Here is a 22,510-nt window from a genome sequence, read left to right as displayed (position 1 = left end):
CCCAGTTAATTCTGTATCTGAACTCTAGCTAAACCTTCTTGGCAATTCACACACACACACTCCAACTTATATGTGTTCTATTTTTTTGTTCTATTTTTGTTCTATTACATCTGAAGAAAAGTGCTTGCACACAAATGTTTATATATATCTTAAATAAAACTTTTCTGGTATTAAAGATGCTGCTGGACTCAAACTTTGTTCTGCTGCTTCAGACCAACATAGCTACTCACCTGGACTTTGATTTGGTTCTGCTCTTACACACTTGGTTTCTTTCATATGATTATCCACCACCTTCTGTAGATTATACCACCTGTTCATACACATCTCTCTCCCTCTTGAAGAGGCACAGAAAAAGGATGCTGCCGCCCTTTCCATATGATTTGATTCAGCATTGTGTAATGATGTTAAGCACCTGTTCACCACTTCCAATCAGAAAGCAATTAATTGACAGGCTGTTTGGGTATTTGCAACCTGTTTGTGTTACCTGGCACCAACAGGTTGGTTATAGCAAGGGATCTGCTGCAGACTTTGTGGTATGTAGGGAAAAGTGGGGGTAACAGATGGCCACAAAGAATGGCTAGAAACCTGTAATGTGTGGAAACAGAAAAAAGAAGCAATATCTGAAAAGGAGGTATATATAGAGAGAGTGTTGGTATGTTTGGGGACAGAGGTGCAGAAAGACCCGTAGAGTGAAAAAAACTGTGTATGTGTGAGGAGGGAGAATTATTCACCTTTGATGAAGAGTTTGTTGCTTATGATCTAGCCCAGAGAATATTTTTAAATTTAGTGATTCAAGCATCACTGTGTCTTTATTTGGTACAAATATGCATAAGTACAAAATGCGACAGGGTAATCCTAAAGATACTTTCATGGGAGTAAGTCCCAGTGAACAGATGTCTTGGTAGACCTGCAAAGGACGGCACAGTGATAGAGTCCTCTGAATTAAAAAGTGATTTGACCCTCAGCGTGATTTGAGTTGTACACATCTGGTCTGCCCTAATGGTAGGCAAACCTTTGGGGCACTTGTGCCACAAGCAATACCCCAAATATGAGATGCAGCCACTGGAAGTACATTCGGGTACTTATGCAGTTCCTCTGTGTCTTGGGGCACAGTGTGGTCTGGTGGTTAAGAATGGTGGACTCTAATCTGGAGAACCAGGCTTGCTTCCCCAGTTTTCCACCTGAAGCCTGCTTAGGTGACCTTGGGCCCATAACAGATCTCTTCAAACTCTTTCAGCTCCACCTCCTTCACAAGGTGACTGTTGTAGGGAAAGGAAGGGAAGGCAATTGTAAGCTGCTGATACTGAATTCAGATACATGATTCAGATCATCAGTGTCTACTCAGAATAACAGTAGTTGTCAGGTTTGAGATATTTCACAGCACCTACAGCCTAATCATTTTTGCTGGGGACGCTGGAGACAAGTCAAGTTTCTCTACCAACTGAACTGTGGTCTCCCCTAAATCTCCCAGACAGGTTTTGCACCTTGGCCACACCCTGCCCTGCAGAGATCAGATGGTGATCTTCTGTCACATATTTCGCTTTGCAAAGAAATTTTTCCTGCAGCATTATCTGGGCCCAAACTGATCCCATGGCTTGCTGGTATAAATGTTCATTTTGCTCAATGGCGAGTTTGGCACATTAGTTTCCTTAATCCTTAATTTATTGGCTAATCCATTAAAAGAGATAATCTGCCCACTGTTTCTTGGAGAACAAATGTAGGTATGCATTTTTATGATCTTAAAATAACAGTTGAGAGAGAAATAATTGGGAAGTGAAACCTGCTATCAGCAAAAAGGAAGACATACTGCCCAAAGCCACAAGAAGAATGTCCTCTTTTTTTTAAGTGTCTGTAGGCTTTTGGGTTCTTTTACAAAGACTGATGAAAATGCCCTCCCCCCCCTTTTCTTTTTCTTTTTCTGAGAGGCTGAGCCTATTTTGCCCTGCAGTCCCCCAGTGGAGAGAAGCTTCAGTTTTGCCACCTACGCCACTTCCTAGTATGTTTGTTGAATAAGACTTCCTATTTCATTGTTGTTTATCTCTTAGGGCTGTGGATTGGTTTTCTCCATGCCCTTCCCTCCCCATAGCAATGCCATACGAGTCCCTATCCACTGCCAGGAAATGAAGAGGTCCTGGACATTCCTCATGTTGCTCTTGCTAGCTGTGCAATAGCAATGGATCATGACTACAAACAGTTCACATGTGTTTAGAGGCCTAGCAGAAAACAAGTTGAGGCAAAGCTGCCTGGCAACTAAGTCCCATACAATGCCTGTTTCTGCGAGAAAACTAAAGACCTTGCTTTCTGTTTTGAATCTGTGTGTTTGTGTCCTCTTTAAGATTTGTTTGAATCTTAAATCCAAGTAAAGTATCTTATTATTCTAAGACTCTGAGCTCTGGAAACAGCTCTCTCTGTTGTACTGTGACTGAGTTTGCATGAGAGGCCTTCCATTGCTTTTGTTGCCTTCTGCTACTGGTGAGCAACCTTGTGTGCTGGAGAGAAGCCTATTGGAATATCCCAACCTACAGAAGGTGAAGCAACTTGTATTTTTCCCTTTTGACCAGGAATATGCCAAAGAGAAAGTCTAACTTTAGCCACAAACTTGAAACAAAATTTCCTTGCTTCACGGAAATGAAAATGAAGCCAAATGCACTACGTCAAAGAGTTTGGTGTCTTTGGCAAACAAAAAAAGTCACGGCATGTCAACAGTGACAAGCAGAGGAAAAAGTCCAGAGCTGTCTTAATAGCTCAAAGGTCAATGAATTCGTTATCAAACAAAATTCAAAAACAAAAGACCAAGTTACAGCAGTAAAAGGAGTATTGTTCTCTCATGCTGTAAACATGACCTACCATATAGGTCTATGGATTGCACTTCAAAACTAAATGAAGTGGTATATTCTGATCCAGATATAGTGAAAAAGATTTCCTGTGCAAGAACAAAAGCTAAGACCATTGTCAATAGAGTGCTTCTCCACACTCTGGCCTCCTATGCACTGGTGTTTCCTATCACTTTTACCAAGCATTCCCCTTGGGTCTATTTTTCTCTTCTGCATACCAACTCACTTCTACTTTGCAGGTGGGTCAGGCTTTGGATTTGCTTCTGGATTTAGCTCCCTTCGAGACTCAGTTCATTTTCTGTTTGCTGTATGTCCATTTTTTGTAAAAGTCCTATTGCCCAACTTATACTGGATTGCAGAACACTGCTCTTGTAAATTACTCCCAGTGATTTAAATGGCCCTTAATTCTAAATAAATAGTAACAGTTTCCCCACGCCCTTTGCAATACAATATTTTAGAGGGTGGACTCTGGTATTATACTACACTGGTGTCCTTTTCCCCCTAGGGTTGCCAGCTCTGAGCTGGAAAATACCTGGGGTAGAGCCTGAGACAGGCAGGGTTTGGGGAGCAGAGAGAGTTCAATGAGGTATAATACCATAGTGTCTGCTTTCCAAAGTGGCCATTTTTCTCCAGTCAAATGGATCTCTGTTGGCTGGAGATAAGTAGTAACCACAGGAGATCTCCAGCCACTGATTGGAGGTTGGTGACTTTATCCCCTCCTGCAACCCTGCTGATTCCTGGCTTCATTCTCCCCACCCACAACTCTCCAGGAATTTTCAAATTAGAGCTGTCAACTCTAAATATTAGGCCTTGCTTCTTTTCAACCCCCTCCCTCAAATTAAGAAGTTTGCCCCCCTGATAGTCAGAATATTATGTTAGGTATAATATATCCTGCCATACTTTTTCCAAATCCTGTGGTACTTTTTGATTTCTAGAAAGTAACTTAGCAACAGTAGCTTTTCCCCTAGAGCAGGGATGGCCAAACTGGTGACCATGGACTGCAATTACCATGAGCTTTTGCCAGGGCTCAGAGGAACATAGTAATTGTAGTCCATGGACATCTGGAGAGTCCCAGTTTGGCCACTGCTGCCCTGGAGGAAGAGAGGAAGGGCGGAGAAAGGGAGGAGGGAAATGGAACTAGAGGCCCTAGAATAACTAGAGCCAGTAACAGGCCTGTGAGTGTTGGGAGGATACAAAGGTTGCCAACTTCCAGGTGGTAACAGGGGAAATGACTTGTCAAGGAAGATGACAAACAGCTACTCAGATGAGGTCAATAAGCAAAGTATGCCAGAATGCATACTGGTTATTAAGCGGTTTCAAAAATATTTTCTGCAGTGGCAAACTATAAGAGGGACATAATAAACCACAATTTTTGAAAAGATTAGTGATTTAAAAATCCACAGAGTAAATGAAAGGAAAAATGTCATTTCAGGTACTTACTCAACTGTTACAAAGAGGTTTTTCAGTTTTCATACAAGACCAGTATCAGCAACAATCTGTAAAAAATATATAACTAGTTAATAGGAATAAGAGCCAGAATAACATGTTACAAAAGAGCAAGTGCACATTAAACAACAAAATGGTGGCGCTGTTAAACCATACCTTCACAGTGGCATAGAAGAACCAACTCCCACTCCCCTTCTCTCTTCTTCTTCTGATTGACCATGCTGGCAAATGGCAATACATATTTCTGCTTCTTCATCGTGCTGAAATATGGTCTAACATATTGGATTTTTTAGTAAAAATGCCTCCAGAGCTCTGGTCTCACCACTATACCCTGTTTGGGGGTTGTCTCTCTGACATTTTTCAGCATTTTGCTGGCAATGCAGAATCTACATCTACATTCTAAAGCTAACCTTACAGGTGGATAAGTAAACTTTACCAGGCAATGAATCTTTGCTTCTCGCTTATGTGCAATTCATAAAAGATGAACGTTTGACTCAATATGTATTATTTGCAAGAACAGATACTAAAGGAGAGTCAACATATCACATTGTTGAGTAGTTCTTCAAAGAGGAAGAAACAGGGAAATTCCACTTACTAACATACTTGCTTGCGCAACTGATGGAATACCATCAATTCTAGATTACTAAACACGGTGATTGAAAATTTCTGCTAAATGATTTTAAACTGGTATGATTTCATCAAACCCATCCATTGCATTAAGACTAACAGTGAAGTAGCCACTAAATGTGGTATCTAAAATCCTTGCTAAATGACTATCAGATTTTGAAAAGCTGGAATAACTGGATCAAATTCATCAGATATAGGTAAACTTTAATGACATAACATTCAAATAAATACAGTTAACCACAACACAGATGGACATAGGTGATATACACCTGAACCCTATGTGCAGCCTAGCATTTTTGTAAATACAAAAGAATGATTTTTAACATAGAACCAAGTACATTTGCAACTTAATCAAGTTCATCCATTTTGCTGAATAGAGAAGTTTTAATTGGATTTTGAATAAATGTACAATTAATTGTTACTATGTTGAATTTTATTGATGTCTTCCATAGTGGGTTAGTGAGCACTGGGAAAGAGTTTATGAAACCAAGCTAGAGAACTTGATGCATTCTTCCATTTTACAATCACAGGATGGGGAGACAAAGTATGGTGAATCCACCAGATGGCAGCAGAATACCAAGGTAAGCTCATCTCTCAAGGATACAGGTTGTTGATGTCCATGAAACTGAAGAGGCATCTTCTAACCAGTGATGACTGGACATGACATTATCAGTCATGCAGGCTAGAGAGGGGCACAAAAACTGGAGAATTAATATACATGTTTCCTGTAAGAGCCAATATGCTTTGCCATCACAGTCAGTTATGATGGACAGCTAAAATGATGTGTGGTACAATGAACAGGACATTGCACTGGTGTCCCAGAGTTAAAAACATAAAATAACTGAAAACACAACAGTAACTGTCCAGCTTCATAGATGTTTAATGAAAAGAGACAGTCTGAACTTACAACATGGAACAATCTTTCAGTGTTATTCTTCACTGAAACTGCAATCCTAAAAACTATCTTTAAAAGACTTAGATGGCAACTAATCCCTAGTAAGATGTCAGGGCTTCTGTCACAGTTCCAATGTTTCTGCTTGAAATATTGGGGGGGGGGGGGGGGCTTGAGTTGAATTGGGACCTTGGCTCTACTGTATTTTTGTTGCAATTCTCAACTCGTCTAAAGCACTAGGCACAAGACAAGGGCTTTGCTTCTCCAGGGGAGATTTGGAGCCCACTCTTGACAGCTTCAGTATTGTCCCTTTTACAGCAAAAAAGTTTTTGTTGAAAATCTCAGTTTCTGAGTGATCTAAGGCAGTGGTCCCCAACCTTTTTATCACCGGGGAACACTCAACGCTTGATAATTTTACTGAGGCCCGGTGGGGGGGGGTAGTTTACTCCTCTACTCCAAACCACTGTCCTAACGCTCTCTGATCGCTATGGTAATGTTTAAACATCCATTCAAAATAAGATACAGACACGCCACAACAATGAACATAAGGAACATTTTATTTTCATGGAAATTTTAACTCATGACAATGACAAATCAATGGGAACCCTGAGCTTGTTTCTCTGCAACGAGATAGTCCCATCTGGGAGTGATGGGAGACAATGACTCCCAAAGTGTGTTGTAAAGGTCTGGGGGGGATGAAATAAAGGGCCGGGGGGAGGGAGGCGTCCTTCACGGCCCACCTCCAATTAGTCAACAGACCACATGTGGTCCGCGGCCCACAGGTTGGGGATCGCTAATCTAAGGCACCAACTTAAGCTATTGCTGCCTGAGTATTCTGGCTCCTAAGAATGAATCCCTTCTTTTTTCCTTTGCTGAGCTTTCCATCTCGGATTCCTGGCTTGTGATTGCTGCATCAGATGTCTGGAAACATACCCCTCCCATTCCTACTTCCCTCCTGCGGATGGCACTCACCCTGCTGACAAAGCCCAGACTTGCAGCTGTGCCCCACCAAAGAGACAGGCAACCAACCAGTCCCTTGCCCATGCTGACCCTGACTATTAGGAGGCCAGGTGCTTGCCCAGAATAGACTGGACTGGCTGTGCCAATCAGATGGCTGGTGGGCCCATGCTCTACTAGGTCTCTGGCCGTCCTCCTGGGCTTTCTAGAGACAGTGGCTCTGAGCCTCCAGGACCCTACCCCATTCAAGCCTTAGGGAAGGAAGATGTGAGGCCTAGAGCCCTTGTGATGGATAAAATGGAGGGAGAGAGAAAAAAGGTGGCCTATTTAAGCCCCAGAAACTCCTGTCCAAAGAATACTTAATTTTGAGACTGCTCTTCTCATGGTCAGACTGCCTTGGAGACCAGAAAAGGCAGGAAACATCCTAAAAGAACAAGGCGGCTTCTGCTCCCCTTCACATCTGAGGATGCAAAAGAGTGGGGATACATCAGCTGCCACCAGGGCAATTTTGGGGCTTGATTTGGGAGCATGCCATTGGACTTCCCACATCAGGAGAAAGAGTTGATTGTTGCTCAGAGAATTGTATGTACGAGTGGAAAGATGCAAAACTTATACCCAGCGTGGGGAAAGGTAAGGATTGGCTCCTTCCTAACTGCAAAGGATCAGTGGAAAAATGCCTCACACATGACTCTCAGGATGACCTAGTCCTTTAAGGTGCCAGATGCAAAGTGGGGGCTTTGCTCCATCTCTGAAACAAGGCGTGAATTCAAATCCCACTCCAGACAGACTGCAGTTTGTGGAGGTTTTTTGCCAGTGAGAGAGCAGGACACCCATCAGTGAAGTGAATAAAGTAATCTAGTGACCCTCATCATGGCCCCTACTGAAGCATTCTATGGTGTTTGCTTCCTGTCTGTTTCTTCTCAAGTTCCCTTTTTGTCCTTTGTCCTATTAAGCCTTCTTCCTTCTAATCTTTGACATTTCTGTATCCCTTCCCTTCCATTTTGGGTTGATCCAGTTTCTCCTGAGCCCTTTGCTCACATAATGTCTGCAGCCAGGTGTCATGCCTGTGCCATCTACACTTCGTGGGGAACCACCAGAGAGCAAGCCAGAGGACACAACTCACCCTGGTGCACTACCTGGGCCAAGCACACACCCTGTGCTTGCCACCAAGGATTTGATCATGGATCGGGGCTGTCCCAGTCCTTCAGATGATGAATAGCCTGGGCCCAGCCAGGCTCCTACCCCGCTCTGCATGTCAGCACCCTCAAGGTCAAGAGGTAAGACCTTGTCCAGCCCGAAAGGCCTGTTGGAGTGGCAGCAATGGTGACACCATGGAAATCTGACAGCAGTCAGGTGATTGGCCCAACTGTTAGCATGCTGTCAGTCCTGATGGCACGCAGCTGAGGCTCCTTCCTCGGATGAAGACTGGGCCTAGCTGTAAGCCCTTCACTTTATGGTTTCCCCACCCAGCCATGGTATAATTAAGGAGAAGGTTGGGGCAAGCCTCTGCATGGGTGTAACCCATGCCTGTCTGCCTAGACGCCCAGTATTCAGGGTTACTGCAGCAAAGCTCTCCTGGTTTTGACTCTGATTCCTGACTTAAGCTTGGCTCTTGACTTCATTTCCAGTAACTGACTTCAGCTTGGTTCTTGTCTCCTTTCCTGGCTCTGGCCCAGCTTTTGAGTCTGCTCCCTGGCTGCTTGAACACAGCAGGGCTTCGGAACTCTTTCTCTGGTGTTTATCCCCCCCCCCGCTCATCCTTTGACTCTGCCCTCCCCATCTCCCTTGGTGGACTGACTTCCTTGGCTTTGACTCAGTGGACTGGACTTTGGATTCTTGAGCCTGCTTAAAAATTTGATCTCAGCTTTCTGGCCGAGGGCATAACTTATCAGTACCCTGTGTGCAACCTGGCAGAGCAGCATACCGGCTTTCAGGTATGCTAAAGATGATGTAAGGACAGAAAGGCTGCAGGGCTGGAGATAGAATGGTTGGGACAGCAGAGCTAAGTCCCAGATGCCTCCTATAAATACTGCGTTGCAGCTGCAGCTTAAGGGGAGCAAGCCTCTGCAGTTTTTGATGTGATTGTACAAATGATAAAATTGAAAGGGTACAGAGGAGAGCAACAGGGATGATCTGGGGCCAAGGGACCAAGCCGTATGAAGATAGGTTGAGGGTCTTGGGAATGTTCAGCCTGGAGAAAAGGAGGTTGACATGATAGCCCTCTTTAAGTATTTGAAAGGTTGTCACTTAGAGGGCAGGATGCTGTTCCCATTGGCTGTAGAGGAAAGGATGCGCAGTAATGGGTTTAAACTACAAGTACAACGATATAGGCTAGATACCAGGAAAAACTTTTTCACAGTCAGAGTAGTTCAGCAGTGGAATAGGCTGCCGAAGGAGGTGGTGAGCTCCCCCTCACTGGCAGTCTTCAAGCAAAGGTTGGATACACACTTTTCTTGGATGCTTTAGGATGCTTAGGGCTGATCCTGCATTGAGGAGGGGGTTGGACTAGATGGCCTGTATGGCCCCTTCCAACTCTATGATTCTATGATTCTCATGGTAACAGCTCTCTATGTAGCTCTTGTGGTTGCCGCAGTTGAGCATTTGTGTTGGTAATGGACTATCCACATGGCAATTTTCCTTGCACTTTCTTGACCACAGGCTCCCATGCCTTTACCTTTACCACTGGAAGGCAATAAAAATAGTGGCAATTAAAAGGGATGAACATTTAATTAAAAAAGAAGAAGCTGGGAATTCGCAGGAACTGGTAGATCATGGTAGATCATGCAATAGATTGATGCCATATTATTCTGCTATAACAATACAGCTAGTGTTTTAAAAAGAAACCTAGAATAGCGCTCTGGTGGGAGGAAAAAAATGTAGCCATGGGAGTCTGGAGCAAGGAAAGTGTTGCCAAAATGGGCACAACCTTCAACAATGTGCACCTCCTTAGTCACATGGCATGTAAAAGTACTTTGACTGTGGTCTTAACAATAAAAATAGATTAAAACAAGTTTGAAGGGAAAGGCAACATCAAAGCAGGGGAAACTCTGGGGACAATATTATGCAAAATCTCAAGAAAAGCCACTTCAGTGTAGATGCCAAAGTATGTAAAAACAACAAAATTGCATATCATTTTCAATCAAAAATAACATTTTCATGCAGCACATCTGTTTTGTGCCCAATGCATAGGATTCAAAGTGTGTTCCAGGATACTGTAGAGTGTAGGATTGGAAGCTCAAAGACAGCAGTTCCCAAACTTTATCATACTACAATCCCCCATTATGATTAAAAATCTGCTGCCAGATGCTGCTTGGCCGGTGAGGATACCACTCCTTTCCTGCCATACCTTCCCCACCGGCCCACCATGACCGCTGGCAGCTACGATGGCCGAGCCATCTCCACTGATATCGCCCCAGCTCCAACAAAGAGACAGGCTCGGCAGCCATGTGCAACGACGCCCCACAGCCTTGCCAGCACTACACACACCTCTAGCACTGCGGCCCAGTGAGCCCGCCTCCTGACTGACCAGCATGTGGTCAGCCTGCCGTCTCACAAGCACATTGCTGTGTCACTTATGAGCCCACTCCCCCCGTTTTCCTCCCACTAGCCTGTCCAGTAGTTCTGGGAAACATGACAGCCTAGACTTAGGTGACCTTGGGTATAACATGTGGAAATAGGTAGTTGAAGCTTTTCAATTTATTTATTATATTTATATACCGCCCTCCCCGGGGGCTCAGGGCGGTTTACATCTTAACACCGCCCGCGGCGCCGCGGACTAAATAATGCGCTAAGGGCTGGGGGGGGGAGGAGTTAGGGCAGGCTCTGTCCGTGATGAGGAAGGGTGCCGATTGGCCCCTTCCTCTGGACTGACAATCGGAGGGCCCAATCGGCAGGCGCAAAGCGCCTGCCAATTGGGCCCTCCGATTGGCCGCCCACCGGCACGCCGGCAATTGCCAGCCGTGCATAGCGCGGCTCCCCATGCCTCCCTTGCCGCGCCTCGCGGTTGCTCCCTTGCCGGCCGCCTGACGTGTTGAGAGGCACAAAGCCGGCTCGGGGGTTGCGCACTGCCCCGCTAGCGCCTGCTGTATTTCAGGTACAGCGGGCTTGATTACTAGTAATAACATAAGAACAATGCATGGAGGTAAATACTATCACCTGGTAAATAACATCCTATCACTGTATTACTCTACTAAAAGGACCCACTTCTCCAGATGTGAGGTCCTTCCCTCATTCCCAGAAAACCAAGAGTGCTTCATAGTTATGTTAACTGGATGGGTGCAGGATTGGTTTGTCCTCTGTCTAGTGGCTCCTTTAAAGCAGTGGTCCCCAACTCCTGGGCTGTGGCCCGGTGCCAGGCCGTGGCTCCCTCTTCCCACCCCTGGCAGCGAGAAGCTCGCCAGGCCGTGAGCAAAACGGCTGCCGAAGCGGCCGATTACCTCGTGGCCTGGCAAGCTTCTTGCTTCGGGAGGGTGGGGAAGTGAAGCCTGGAGGGGCAGGGAGAGGGAGCAGCGGCCGCTGGCATGCCACTGGCGCAAACGGGCATGCGCTGACTTGCCACGCATGCGCGTTTGTGTCCGGTGGAACTGCAAATGTGCACGTGCGGCAGTTTTGCGCACACGCGCAGCGCTGCCGCGCATGTGCCCCCACCGGACACAAACGCGTGCGGCAAGCCCGCACATATGCGTTTGCGCCCTCTCCCCCCACCCCATCATGGTGGTCCGCGGCCGCCGAAAGGTTGCGATCGCTGCTTTAAAGGACCTTTCTGGATTCCTGTATCCCAGTTTGAAATCCACAGCATATGCTCTAAATCAGGGGTTCTCAACCATCCTAATGCCGCTACCTTTTAATACAGTTCCTCGTGTTGTGGTGACCCCCAGCCATAAAACTATGCAAGTGTTCTTTCACAGAAACTAAACCGAAACTGACCAATAGCGTGAAGATCCATTGTTCATGACTGTATATAAATTGTTTTTTCCCCAGAGTTTCTCAGTTCAGTTCTGCCTCTTGTCCCACCATGCCAATCTCACTCCTTTCAGCTGCTGAAGACAGATAAATGCTCTATCTCAATCTACCCCACAAGGTTGTTGTGTAGATGGTGCCCCCTTCCCGGCCAAGCTGCTTGCCCTGCCATGAAAGGGTTGTTTAACCCCCAAAGAGGTCCTGACCCCCAGGTTGAGAACCACTGCACTAAATTTAAAGAGGATGCCAATCAGATTCTCCTCTGAAGAAGTGACAATGCACATAATGATGTGCCCAATACACACCAGCAGATGTGTTTTGGAGGTACTGTTATTATGTCCACCCGGCCACTGGTGAGTTGCCACTCCAGGTAGGGAAACTCCTGGAGATTGAGGGGTAGAACCTGGGGGAGACAAGGGCCTCAGTAAATTAAAATGCCATGGACTTCACCCTCCAAAACATTCATTTCCTCCAGGTGAACTGATTTCTTAAATTGGGAGATAAACTGTAATTCCAGGAAATTTCCAGGCACCACTTGGAGGCTGGGATCTATTTGCAGGACAGCTTGGTGTAGTGGCAAAGAACAGCACCATCTAATCTGGAGAGCCAGGTTTGATTCTTCACTCCACCGCCACATGCAGCCAGCTGGGTGACCGTGGGCCCTTAGAGCTCTCTCAGCCCCACCTAGGGTGTCTGTTGTGGGGAAACAACAAAATCAGAGTCCAGTAGCATCTTTAAGACCAATGAAGATTTATTCAAGGTGTGAGCTTTTGAGTGCAAGCACTCTTCCTCGGACTATGAACTACCATCATAACAGTGGAAATATAAAGCCAAATTTAATTCTGTTAAATTAGTAAACTGTGTCACAACAGCCAAATTCACCCATATAATTCTTTGCTAAAACTTTGCTAAAAATTGTGGGGAAAGGAAGGGTTTTGAAGCCCCTTTAGGTAGTAATAAATTACAGGGTATAAAAACCACATCTTTTTCTTCTTTTCTGGACATCCTCACTTTCAGGAAGCCTAGCGTCATTCATTACGGATCTTCCCACTGAGGAACTCCCGAGATCTTCAGAGAGTTTGAAAACCACTGCCTTAGGCAAAACTCCCAGCATCTGGTTGAACCACATTTTAAATACAGCTGGGAGTATAACTAAACGTCTATCTCCAAGCATCCTTTGCAATTAAGCATTACTGTCAAGGTGGAGACATAACTTGCGCAAGCAGAGCCTTCCCAGCAGCCTGCTTCTCCCGGATCGAGTGCCTCAGCCTTTTCCATGACTCTCTAAACATCTCTGTTGGCTTGATTTTATTTCTGTTCCCGGCGCCTCTGCTGGAGTACATTTACAAACTCCCACTTCCGAAGGGCCTGTAAAATAATAGACTAAGGTGACCAGATTGTCCCACTTTTGGAGGGACATCTGGGGGCACCTGGCAAATTGTACTTATGTTGAAATTTAAAAAATATATTACAATACTATTTTAGCATTCTATGCAAATTTTTGTTGCTCCATATAGACCAATTTTTTTTATCAAGAACCCCCCCCCCCCGCTTTACCAATGTTAAAATCTGGTCACCTTATAATAGACGCTAGAGGTCAAGCATTAGATCCCACTGGGCCAGCGGCCAGTCGCCCCGCTTCTGTATATTACCCTCTCATGAGGGGAGGGGAGAACCTATATATTTATTCTTTCTGAAATGCCGACGCCCAGGGCCATGCCAGGGGAATGGGCTTGCAGCCCGGGGCCTCCCTCCCTCCCCGTGGCTGGCCCTTCCCCCTTGCCCTTCGCCATGCCATCCTCCGCAGAGCGCATTCCCGCGGGAGGAGGACCCTTTGGGCCCCCAGTTGCTTCCCAGGCGCGCCGGGGCCCTCTCCTCCTCCTGCTGCTGCTGCTGCTGCTGGGCCCGGGCGAGCCTCCAGCAGGCGTCGGCGGCGCCCGCTCTCCTTCCCTGGCGCGGCCCCTCCCCGCGGTCGGCGGCCCCGCCTCCAGCCCCTCGTGGCCGGCCCGCAGGAACCCGGAAGCGGGAGGCGCTGCGCTGGGAGCCGTTTCCTGCCCGGGAGACAGCGGCTGCGGAGCGAGCGCTGCGAGCGGAGCCATGACTCACCAGACCGGCATCCACGGTAGGGAAGCGGCCGGCCCCGCCAAGCCCCCCACGCCCGCCGTGCAGGGCTCCGTCAAGGCCGAGGCCGGGATGCTGGCGCCCGCCGCTGGGCTCCCTCGCCCGGAAAGCCCTCCGCTCTGCACGCCGCTCTGCTGGAGAGGTGGCCGCCGCAGCCAGGCGGGTGCAGCTAGCGCCGGGGTTGCAACGGGGCTCTGCGCCTGCTTCGGATCCCCAATCGGATCAGCTGGAAAGGGAGGGGAGCTTTTCAAACGCACGGTGTTGGGGGGTGCGGGGACCTGTGCCGATTCCTGCTTCATCGAGGTGGCCCCTGTTTGCCGCCGAAAGACCAGACCATCTGGCACCAGAGTATCCATTTTGGGGCTGGCTTCTTGTCTCGGCGGTGGCTGGCCTTGCGGAGGGGGCATGGTTACCTGCATCTGGGTAAATGCCCGTGAACCGAGGACAGTCCTTGTTCCTCTGTATTTTCTAGAAAGCACTGCTTCGCTCCTGTCATCTTTGTTGCCTAGACTTTGCAGTGGTATCTATGCAAGGTGATTCATTTTAACTAGCTTGGCCCAGTAAGGTTTTAGCACTCTTTTTTACAGATGATCTGCATGTGTCTGCTGCACCTATCAAATCTACCCCTTCTGCCAACATTCATTTCAGGTTTTCTGGTGGTGGGTGACATGGCTTCTTGGAGGGCAGCTGCAATTTCTGTGATCTGCAAAGGCCTTGTCAATAACTCTTTTCTCCATTAACTGCCAGCTTTTCTTCTGCCACTAAATGATCTAAGAAGTGTGAATCATAATTGCAGGAACCATTTTCCTTTCTGCATACTTTGTCTTGTGTGTGTGTGTGCCCACCCGCCTGCACACTCACGCCTTTAGCATTCTCCAGATGATCACAGGAAAGATAATCTGAAACACAAATCTTATTTGTTTCTTTATATGTTTGCGGATGGTTTCTGAAATGCAGAGGAGTGTCAGTGCTGCAGAAGGCAAAACTGGTGCAGGATTTGAGTCAGAAAGCTGTCAGAATGTGATAATACATTACTACAGTAAAATTATACAGTACATATCTGAGCTGTAATAACCATGACAAAGGAAAAAGAACTGGATGCCTTTTGTCCTGCTATTTTTAACTTCTTTCCAAGAATTTTGCAGAGGTAGTGTCAAGCTGTAGAATGGCACCCCAGGCCTAAACCAGACCCAGCACCCTATCATTTCAATCCTCCAAGCAGCATTTTCTTAGCAACTTGAGACATTTCGTGCAGCTAATATTGGGAATGTATGAGATGCTATAGTGAAATATTCCATGAGGGGGAAGGGCTGACAGTGGAACTGTGAGGATATAATAGGATGAAACTGAATAGCAAATATGATTGGATGCTTGAGAGGGCTATCATTACATAGGATGGTCTCCTAGGATATATCCACATGCCTACTCTTTAACTGTGAGAGTTGTAATTTGTTTGCAGTTAGGGATCTTGAACAGAAGTTTCAGAGCTGTGATTGCAAAGGCTCCGTGTGTGTGTGTGTGTGTGTAACCAGGAAACTAGCCAAAATGTTTAACTGTATTGGCTGTTGCAGGTTTTCTGGGCGGTGCGGCTGAGGTGTGGTGGTTTTAGTCCCTGACGTTTCTCAAGTAAATATGGCTGGCATCATCAGAGGTAGGACATGGCAAGGTGGGGATTTCTCCCTGCCAGAATGTGGAGAGATCCCCATCTTGTGTCCTTTTTCTGAAGATGCCAGCCACAGTTACTGGTGGCACATCGGGAACAAACTACCCGGCTACAACCACAGAGCCTGAAAAAAACCACAACAGGCAGTTGATGCTGGCACTGAAAGCCTTCGACTTTGTTTTACTGTATTGTTAAGGGTGATGGAAGAATGCCTGAAGATCTTTCTGGCTTTTGCCTTTGGCAACAATCTAAGCAACTGTTCTTCTGGCACATGAAATCTTGACATGTTGTGGCCATTTGGATTTAACTATTAATTCCAACTAATTTAAGCATCAATGAGTTAGGTTTTGCTTGCGAGTGAACACTAGCAGTTTCACTACTATTTAGTCAATTACAGATCACAACCACAACACTGTGTCTGAAGTGGCTGCATTCAGCAGGGAACTGTCATTGACCTCTGATCACCAGTGTGCCTGCAAAGCATAAACCACCCACACAGGGTGGATGTAGCTGTTTCAATCAGGATGGTGCATGCATCCACTGCAAAAAATGAGTGTCTGCTGTCCTGCTTGAAGTAATATGCACCCACAGTATTTGTCCAACATTACTGGCTGTTGTGGGTTTTCCAGGCTGTGTGGCCATGGTCTGGTAATTTTAGTCCCTGACATACTGGCGAAACATCAAGGACTAAAATCACCAGACCATGGCCGCACAGCCTGGAAAACCCATAACAGCCAGTTGACTCTGGCCAGCCATGAGAGTCTTCAGCAGTTCGTTATCCAACATGAGTCTACAACTTGTGAACTGGCCCAGAAGAACCAGTCAACGATATTGTTGCAAAATAGTGTGGAGTAGTGGTTAGAGTCAAGTGGGTAGCCTTGTTGGTCTGCTGTATATATTAGTGTAATTGCTTAGTCTTCTTCTGTAAATAAAGCTACACATTATTTTAAACAGTATTTGTGGTCTGCCTTGTCTGGCTCTTTCTGGTCATAAAGAGGTATTGGATTCAACTTTTGTAGTGGCTAGAGTGTGAGACTAGGATCTGGGAGATTCATGTTCAAATCCTCATTTTCCCATGGAATCTCTCAGCCTAATGGGGCTGTTATTGTGAAGGAGAGCAGAGCAACATCCGCTACTTTGGGTCTCAATTCGGAGGAAGACAGGGTGTCCATGAAGGGAATACATACAATACAGTATCCAGACCATACGGCAGTGTGCAGCTGATTCAGCACAGAGGTATTAAAATAGAACTCTGTGTGTGTCAGAAAGACTCCCTGCATGCGGGAGCTTTCTGCTAGCATGGTAATTTTTTCTAACCGCTTGCACAGATGTATGGCATTTGTATGCTATTTTGGGCTATGAGAATCAACATGGAATTGTCACAGCCCTTGTGGGGCTTGTAGGTGTCTGGCATGCCGAGCCTGTCTCCCATCAGGAAGTAGCTCTCTGTGCCTACCATTAGTAGTCCCCCAAACTTTAGTTGCTGGTTCATTTTTTTGATGGTGGGTACATCCCAAGAATAACATAATTACTAGTTTTCTCTGATAACACGTTCCTTAATAGGATGTGTTATCTCCTTTGTGTCAGTTTGGTTTCTTCTGGCATAGAGCTTAATGCCTAAATATCTATGTAACTTTGGCAGTAATTCTCATTCTCCAATTTACTTGTTCCTGTCCCCTGTTTATGCCATAAAAGCGTGGGTTTGATCTTGAGTTGGTAAATAGTGGAATATGCCATAATTCAAATCAAGGTAAAGGTAAAGGTATCCCCTGAGCAAGCACCGGGTCATGTCTGACCCTTGGGGTGACGCCCTCTAGCGTTTTCATGGCAGACTCAATACGGGGTGGTTTGCCAGTGCCTTCCCCACTCATTACCGTTTACTCCCCAGCTAGCTGGGTACTCATTTTACCGACCTTGGAAGGATGGAAGGCTGTGTCAACCTTGAGCCGGCTGCTGGGATCGAACTCCCAGCCTCATGGGCAGAGCTTTCAGACTGCATGTCTGCTGCCTTACCACCCTGCGCCACAAGAGGCCCCTTAATTCAAATCAAGCAGAGCAGCTGAAGTAAAGAAGAAGGCATATAAGATCATATACATTTTCCCCATGTATAACCAGATCTGAGGCATGGCTATTGATTGGGCTTAAGAATTTCAGTTTAATAGTCCTGCTAGGAACTTCAGTATATCGGGAGTTTGTGAGGGAGCCCTAAAGAAATCACACCTGTGTATTTTCTTTACCTCCCTCAATACTTATGTTGATGCTCTGCCTGAAGAACATAAACAGTTGCATTGAAATACACTGTGAGAAGAAATACACCTTGAAACATCTCTAAAGGAAACCAGTAGATTGGATTATGTAGGAAGTGTGGGTTGCCATGGTTCTCCCCACATTCCCCTCCCTTCAGCAGTCTCTTATGACTCTAGGACAGCTGATTCCTGGGATTGTAGGACCCACAGGAGTTTAGAGTGTCATGGTGTGTAGGCTTCAGTGAGGAGGGTAGTGACATTGCTGTCCTGCCTCTTGTTCCATGGGGGCAATTTCAACCCCTTTTTGATCTTCAGTGCAACCCGCAGCCCACATATTTGATCTTGAATGTCTTGCATTCCTCGGAAGCAACTCTCAAGGTATCGGGGGACTCAAGTTGTGTGTTGTAGGCAGGAAGGGGGATCGGGGAACATGTAACAGATCCTCAGTCCTTATGGCACAGGATCCAGCTCAGTGTGCTTTAAGTCAGTGGTCCCCAACCTTTTTATTACCGGGGACCGGTCAATGCTTGACAATTTTACTGAGGCCCGGGGGGGGGGTAGTCTTTTGCTGAGGGACATTTCTGCCTCCTGAGCCCCTGCTCCACTTGCTTTCTTGCTGCCATCCCTGACTTCCTGACGCCAGCTGGGAGGTGCTGCCAGCAGCAACTACACAGTGCCATGCCGAGGGGGAGCCCCAGCCATGGCGGCCGCCGGAGAGCACCAAAGGTGAGCCGGCGGCAGAGTGGCAGGGCAGCCCCCGAGGCAGCAACCGGGGAGGAGGACAAGGAAGAGCCGCGGCCTGGTACCGACTGATCCACGGACCAGTCCCTGGCCCAGGGGTTGGGGACCGCTGCTTTAAGTTATCTTAGCAGAAGGTGCTGTGACCTAATTGAATATGGCAAGGGTGCTTTCAGTAATTTTTGTTTCCATTGGAAGCAAAGGAAAAAAATGCCGTCTGTGTATTATTCTTTCCCCCACCCCATATTTAACTATATTGGAATATCAATTGAGGCTTTAAGTGGGCCATAAATTATGTAACATAATCGATATAAGAATGTTGAAACTAAAGGCACTGAAGACCTCCTGGGTCAGCTTTTTCACCACGCTTAATACAGAATTCTTACCTGCTATAGATTCTTGAATGCTTTGTCTGTTTCAGTGGCAATTAATCATGCAGTGATGCTTTACCCCTCCTGGTCTTTGGAGTCTGTTGTGTGGAGTAATAGATCTGAGTGTCCTGAATGTTTCCTGTTGGTAAACACCTTGGTGCAGTTCCTTTGGCAGAACCTATCATATTTATGGTCACTGTCACTTAGTGGCTCAACCACCAGCTGATTATATCCTGGCTTCTGCTCCACAAAAGCAACAAATACAGAAAATTAATTACCTGATCAAGCAGTATGCTTGAGAAAGTTAAAAAAAAAAGAACTCTCACGGAGCACCATCTGATCTGTTTTCCTTTTAGTGGCACCATCCTTGTGAAAAGGCAGTCTTGAAGATTTTGCACAAGACTCTCACACTGTACTGCCAAAGGACTTGTTTGCTTGGGGAGGGGTTATGATTCTGATGCATGGATGTCCCAGGGAGGTGAAGGACCAGAAAACAAACTGTTTTACCTTGAGACCTTCCCCCATTTTTTTCCAATGGAAAAACAGGGGAAACAAAAAAAAACTTCTATATCAGTTCTCTCCCCCCCCTCCACCCTTAGAAAGAGTGAAATGCTTCTTAATACAAGGTTCTTCACATTCTAAATGTGCAGCCTGAAAACATTTGGGGACTTTTTCAGTTTTTTTCAATGGAAAAAATGAGGGATTTCATGACGCTCTGGAAAAACCCTATAAAATGGGTTTTCTCAAGTGAGAATTCTCAAGTACAGCATGAAAAAAATATGAGGCCCTTTCATTTTTTTCCAATAGAAAAATTGGGGTATACTGAAAAATAAAATTCTATACTGTTGAGATATAATATTTTGGAGATATTTTATTTAAATGTAGTAATGTTAGCAATTGATATGGTTTAATAATATGTTTAATTATAATACAGTATTAAAAAGTTAAGTGTTTTCATATAGTTAAAACCCAGACATGCCTGGAGGCATATTGTGACTCTGTGAGAGTTTCTATCCAAAAAATTATTTTTTTTATTGCTGAATTTTTCTTCTACCTTCAATTTTTATTTTTTCCTTCTCAGATGGCAAAAATTAAGGACACATGTGCTACAGTAACATAAGGTGCAGTAGTTTGCAACTCTATCTCAAGTATACTTGCAATTCTTCTTGTACAGCTTTGGAGGAGGTACAGGCTCAGGTTTTACCTCTCTGCTGATGGAACGCCTCTCAGTTGACTATGGAAAGAAGTCAAAGTTAGAATTTGCCATATACCCAGCTCCCCAAGTTTCCACTGCTGTCGTTGAGCCGTATAACTCCATCCTTACTACCCACACGACCCTCGAACATTCTGACTGTGCCTTCATGGTTGACAATGAAGCGATCTATGACATTTGTCGTAGGAACCTGGACATTGAGCGCCCTACCTACACCTACCTGGGAATTTATACTTTTAAGTTCTATAAACATGCCAAATTAAAACAATGTATATATGCTAAGTTATAAATGATGCATTTTATGTTGTTCAACCAGTAAAAGAACTTAGGATTGACCAGAAAGTAATGCATACATTTCAATGTCCCCCAAATTTTGAGGTTTTTTCTGGAAAAAGTACGTATTCCCCCATTGCTTCAAAATTTTCAGAAATTTTACATTACTAGATGTTTTCAAGAGCATGAAATCCACGTAAGAACCTGATCTAGTCCCATGGTTATGAGAACAGTAGAGGAAACTTGCAGGATCAGCTTTGGTGATACAATCTATAAGTGGGAAGACTGCATAAAAAGTATTGCTGCTTTCATTTTCAAGTTTTGCTTCATGCATTTCTATTTGAGACCAAATTTAGAAATGCAGGGAACTATCTAATGGACATGCTCTGAAAACACAGATTCTGTTCCCTTTAGTCTCAACCAAATTTATCCCATGTGAAAGCTAGCAGCACTTCCGTAGTTGTGGACTTCCTGATGATTCTAATCTTTCTAAGTGCTTACACATTTTGGCTAACAAGCAGTTCAAGAAACAAGGAGGAATTTGATACATTTTCATAACCTATAGAAGACGTTGTGTGAAGACTATCAAATTAAGTTATTTAGCATTGATAATGCTTTTGGAAGTTACACCCATGAAAGCTTGTTCTAATAAATGTATTCATTAGCAAGGAGCCACAAAGTTCTTTGTTTTGTTTTTCAGTGTAGTGAACCAAAGTGACTACTATAAAGCTTCTTTGTACCATTGCAAAAAGGGGCAGTAAAGGAGGAATCCCCCTTAAGTAATTAATTACGGGATTTATAAGAAGACTAGCTTCAAAGCCCATTCCTAAGAACGTGCCTTGAAAGGGTCTCCTCCCCGGGCCCCTGGCCAGGCAGCTTAAGGTGGCCTTGGGCAGCAGCTCAGAGCTGCTTAGCAGTCAGCTGCTTAGCAGTCCTTAACGAGCAGTCAGCAAACTGGGAGGCCTGGGAGGCCCTCGTCAGCAGGCCCAGCCTAGCAGGCTGTGGCCCTCGTTAGCAAGGCCTCCACCACGATCCTTTGCCCAGGGCCTCTCCCCTTATCTGCAGCCGGACATGTCCTACCCCCTAGGCAATGGATAAGGATGGGGGCTTACATGAACATGTGAAGAGAGTCTGTAGGGTTCCATGAGGTACCTTTAAGTTTGCATTTCAAATGCTGGGAATTCATAGCATGGGCTGTGACAGCTGACTTGGTGCTCTGTTGCTTGTATCTTATTACTCTGCAAAAATCCTTCATTCCAGTATTCTTGTATTTGAACTAGTTGAGTCTATTTTCCTGAAATGGTCTTGAAGCAGTACCATCCTCCCAGTTACTTTCTTAACTCTATCCTTTGGGTTGTTGTTATTTTTTTGCCAGCACCATTTTGTTTGTTCTGATGTACAGCATCAGAAAGAAGTTGAATCCAGGAACTTAAATTGGATCAAACAAAGAACTCAAAAGGTTTGACTTGGGTTTCATACCAGATCGCCCCACTCCATTCCCCCCCCCCCCTTAGCTGTTCTCCAGTTGCTCATTGATCAAAGTACTGGGCTGGCATAGTGGCCATATTCAAACAACCTCTGTATGTTTTGTTGCTTCTCCCTGCTCTCTGACATCATTGGACGTGTTCTAGTGTGAGAAGCCTTCAGTTAAACTGTCATTTGTTATGAAATCCAAACAAAAGTACCTGGACAAATGGGATTTTCCCCCTTCTTCTTAAACTGGGATTCTAAATTGGAATTAAGTCATAGTTTAGAATTTAATGAACATGTGCCCCTTATAAACATATATTTATCACAGTTGAGATCCAGTCAGGTATAGTGGTTAGTATGTTACACTAGGATCCAGGAGCCCTAGGTTTGAGTCACTGCTCTGCCATGGATGGTTGCTGTGTGGCCTTGGACCAGTCATAGACTGTCAGCTTAGCCTACCTTGCAGTGTTGGGAGGATAAAATGGAAGAGAGGAGAATGAGATCAGCCACTTGGGGTCCCTAATGGAGGGAGGTGGGAGTATAAACAAAGTAAATAAATAATATCTACAAGCAGCCAGTGTTTCTACAGGATGTTGGCAGTATTAAAAGTAGACGGGGCAAAGGGCCAGTGCTAGTTTAATTTTTGCACTAGTGATTGCTCTACCTAAAATTCCTGTAGGGGAAACAGTACACAAAATGG

At 45.5% G+C, this 22,510-nt stretch overlaps 1 protein-coding gene and 1 long non-coding RNA gene across 2 annotated transcripts in view; one reads left to right on the top strand and one right to left on the bottom strand.

Annotated features, from left to right (window-relative positions):
• Positions 1–12,444: 12,444 nt before the first annotated feature.
• LOC143832061 (uncharacterized) lies at positions 12,445–13,676 on the bottom strand. Its single transcript, XR_013229076.1, has 2 exons — positions 13,293–13,676; positions 12,445–13,083 (listed from the first exon to the last, which is right to left on the bottom strand). It is a non-coding gene; the product is annotated as an uncharacterized LOC143832061 (long non-coding RNA).
• A 9-nt stretch (positions 13,677–13,685) lies between these two features.
• TWF2 (twinfilin actin binding protein 2) overlaps positions 13,686–22,510 on the top strand; it is a 90,585-nt gene continuing 81,760 nt past the window's right edge. Inside the window, exon 1 of the mRNA XM_077325849.1 lies at positions 13,686–13,837. Coding sequence (XP_077181964.1) covers positions 13,813–13,837 — 25 coding nt within the window. The 5' untranslated portion in view covers positions 13,686–13,812. The remainder of the gene's footprint in view (positions 13,838–22,510) is intronic.

The sequence above is a fragment of the Paroedura picta genome, chromosome 3 (genome assembly GCF_049243985.1).
Source record: "Paroedura picta isolate Pp20150507F chromosome 3, Ppicta_v3.0, whole genome shotgun sequence".
NCBI classification, from domain to species: Eukaryota; Metazoa; Chordata; class Lepidosauria; order Squamata; family Gekkonidae; genus Paroedura; species Paroedura picta.
Note: the sequence above shows the minus strand (reverse complement) of the source record. Positions and strands in the feature narration are given on the sequence as shown.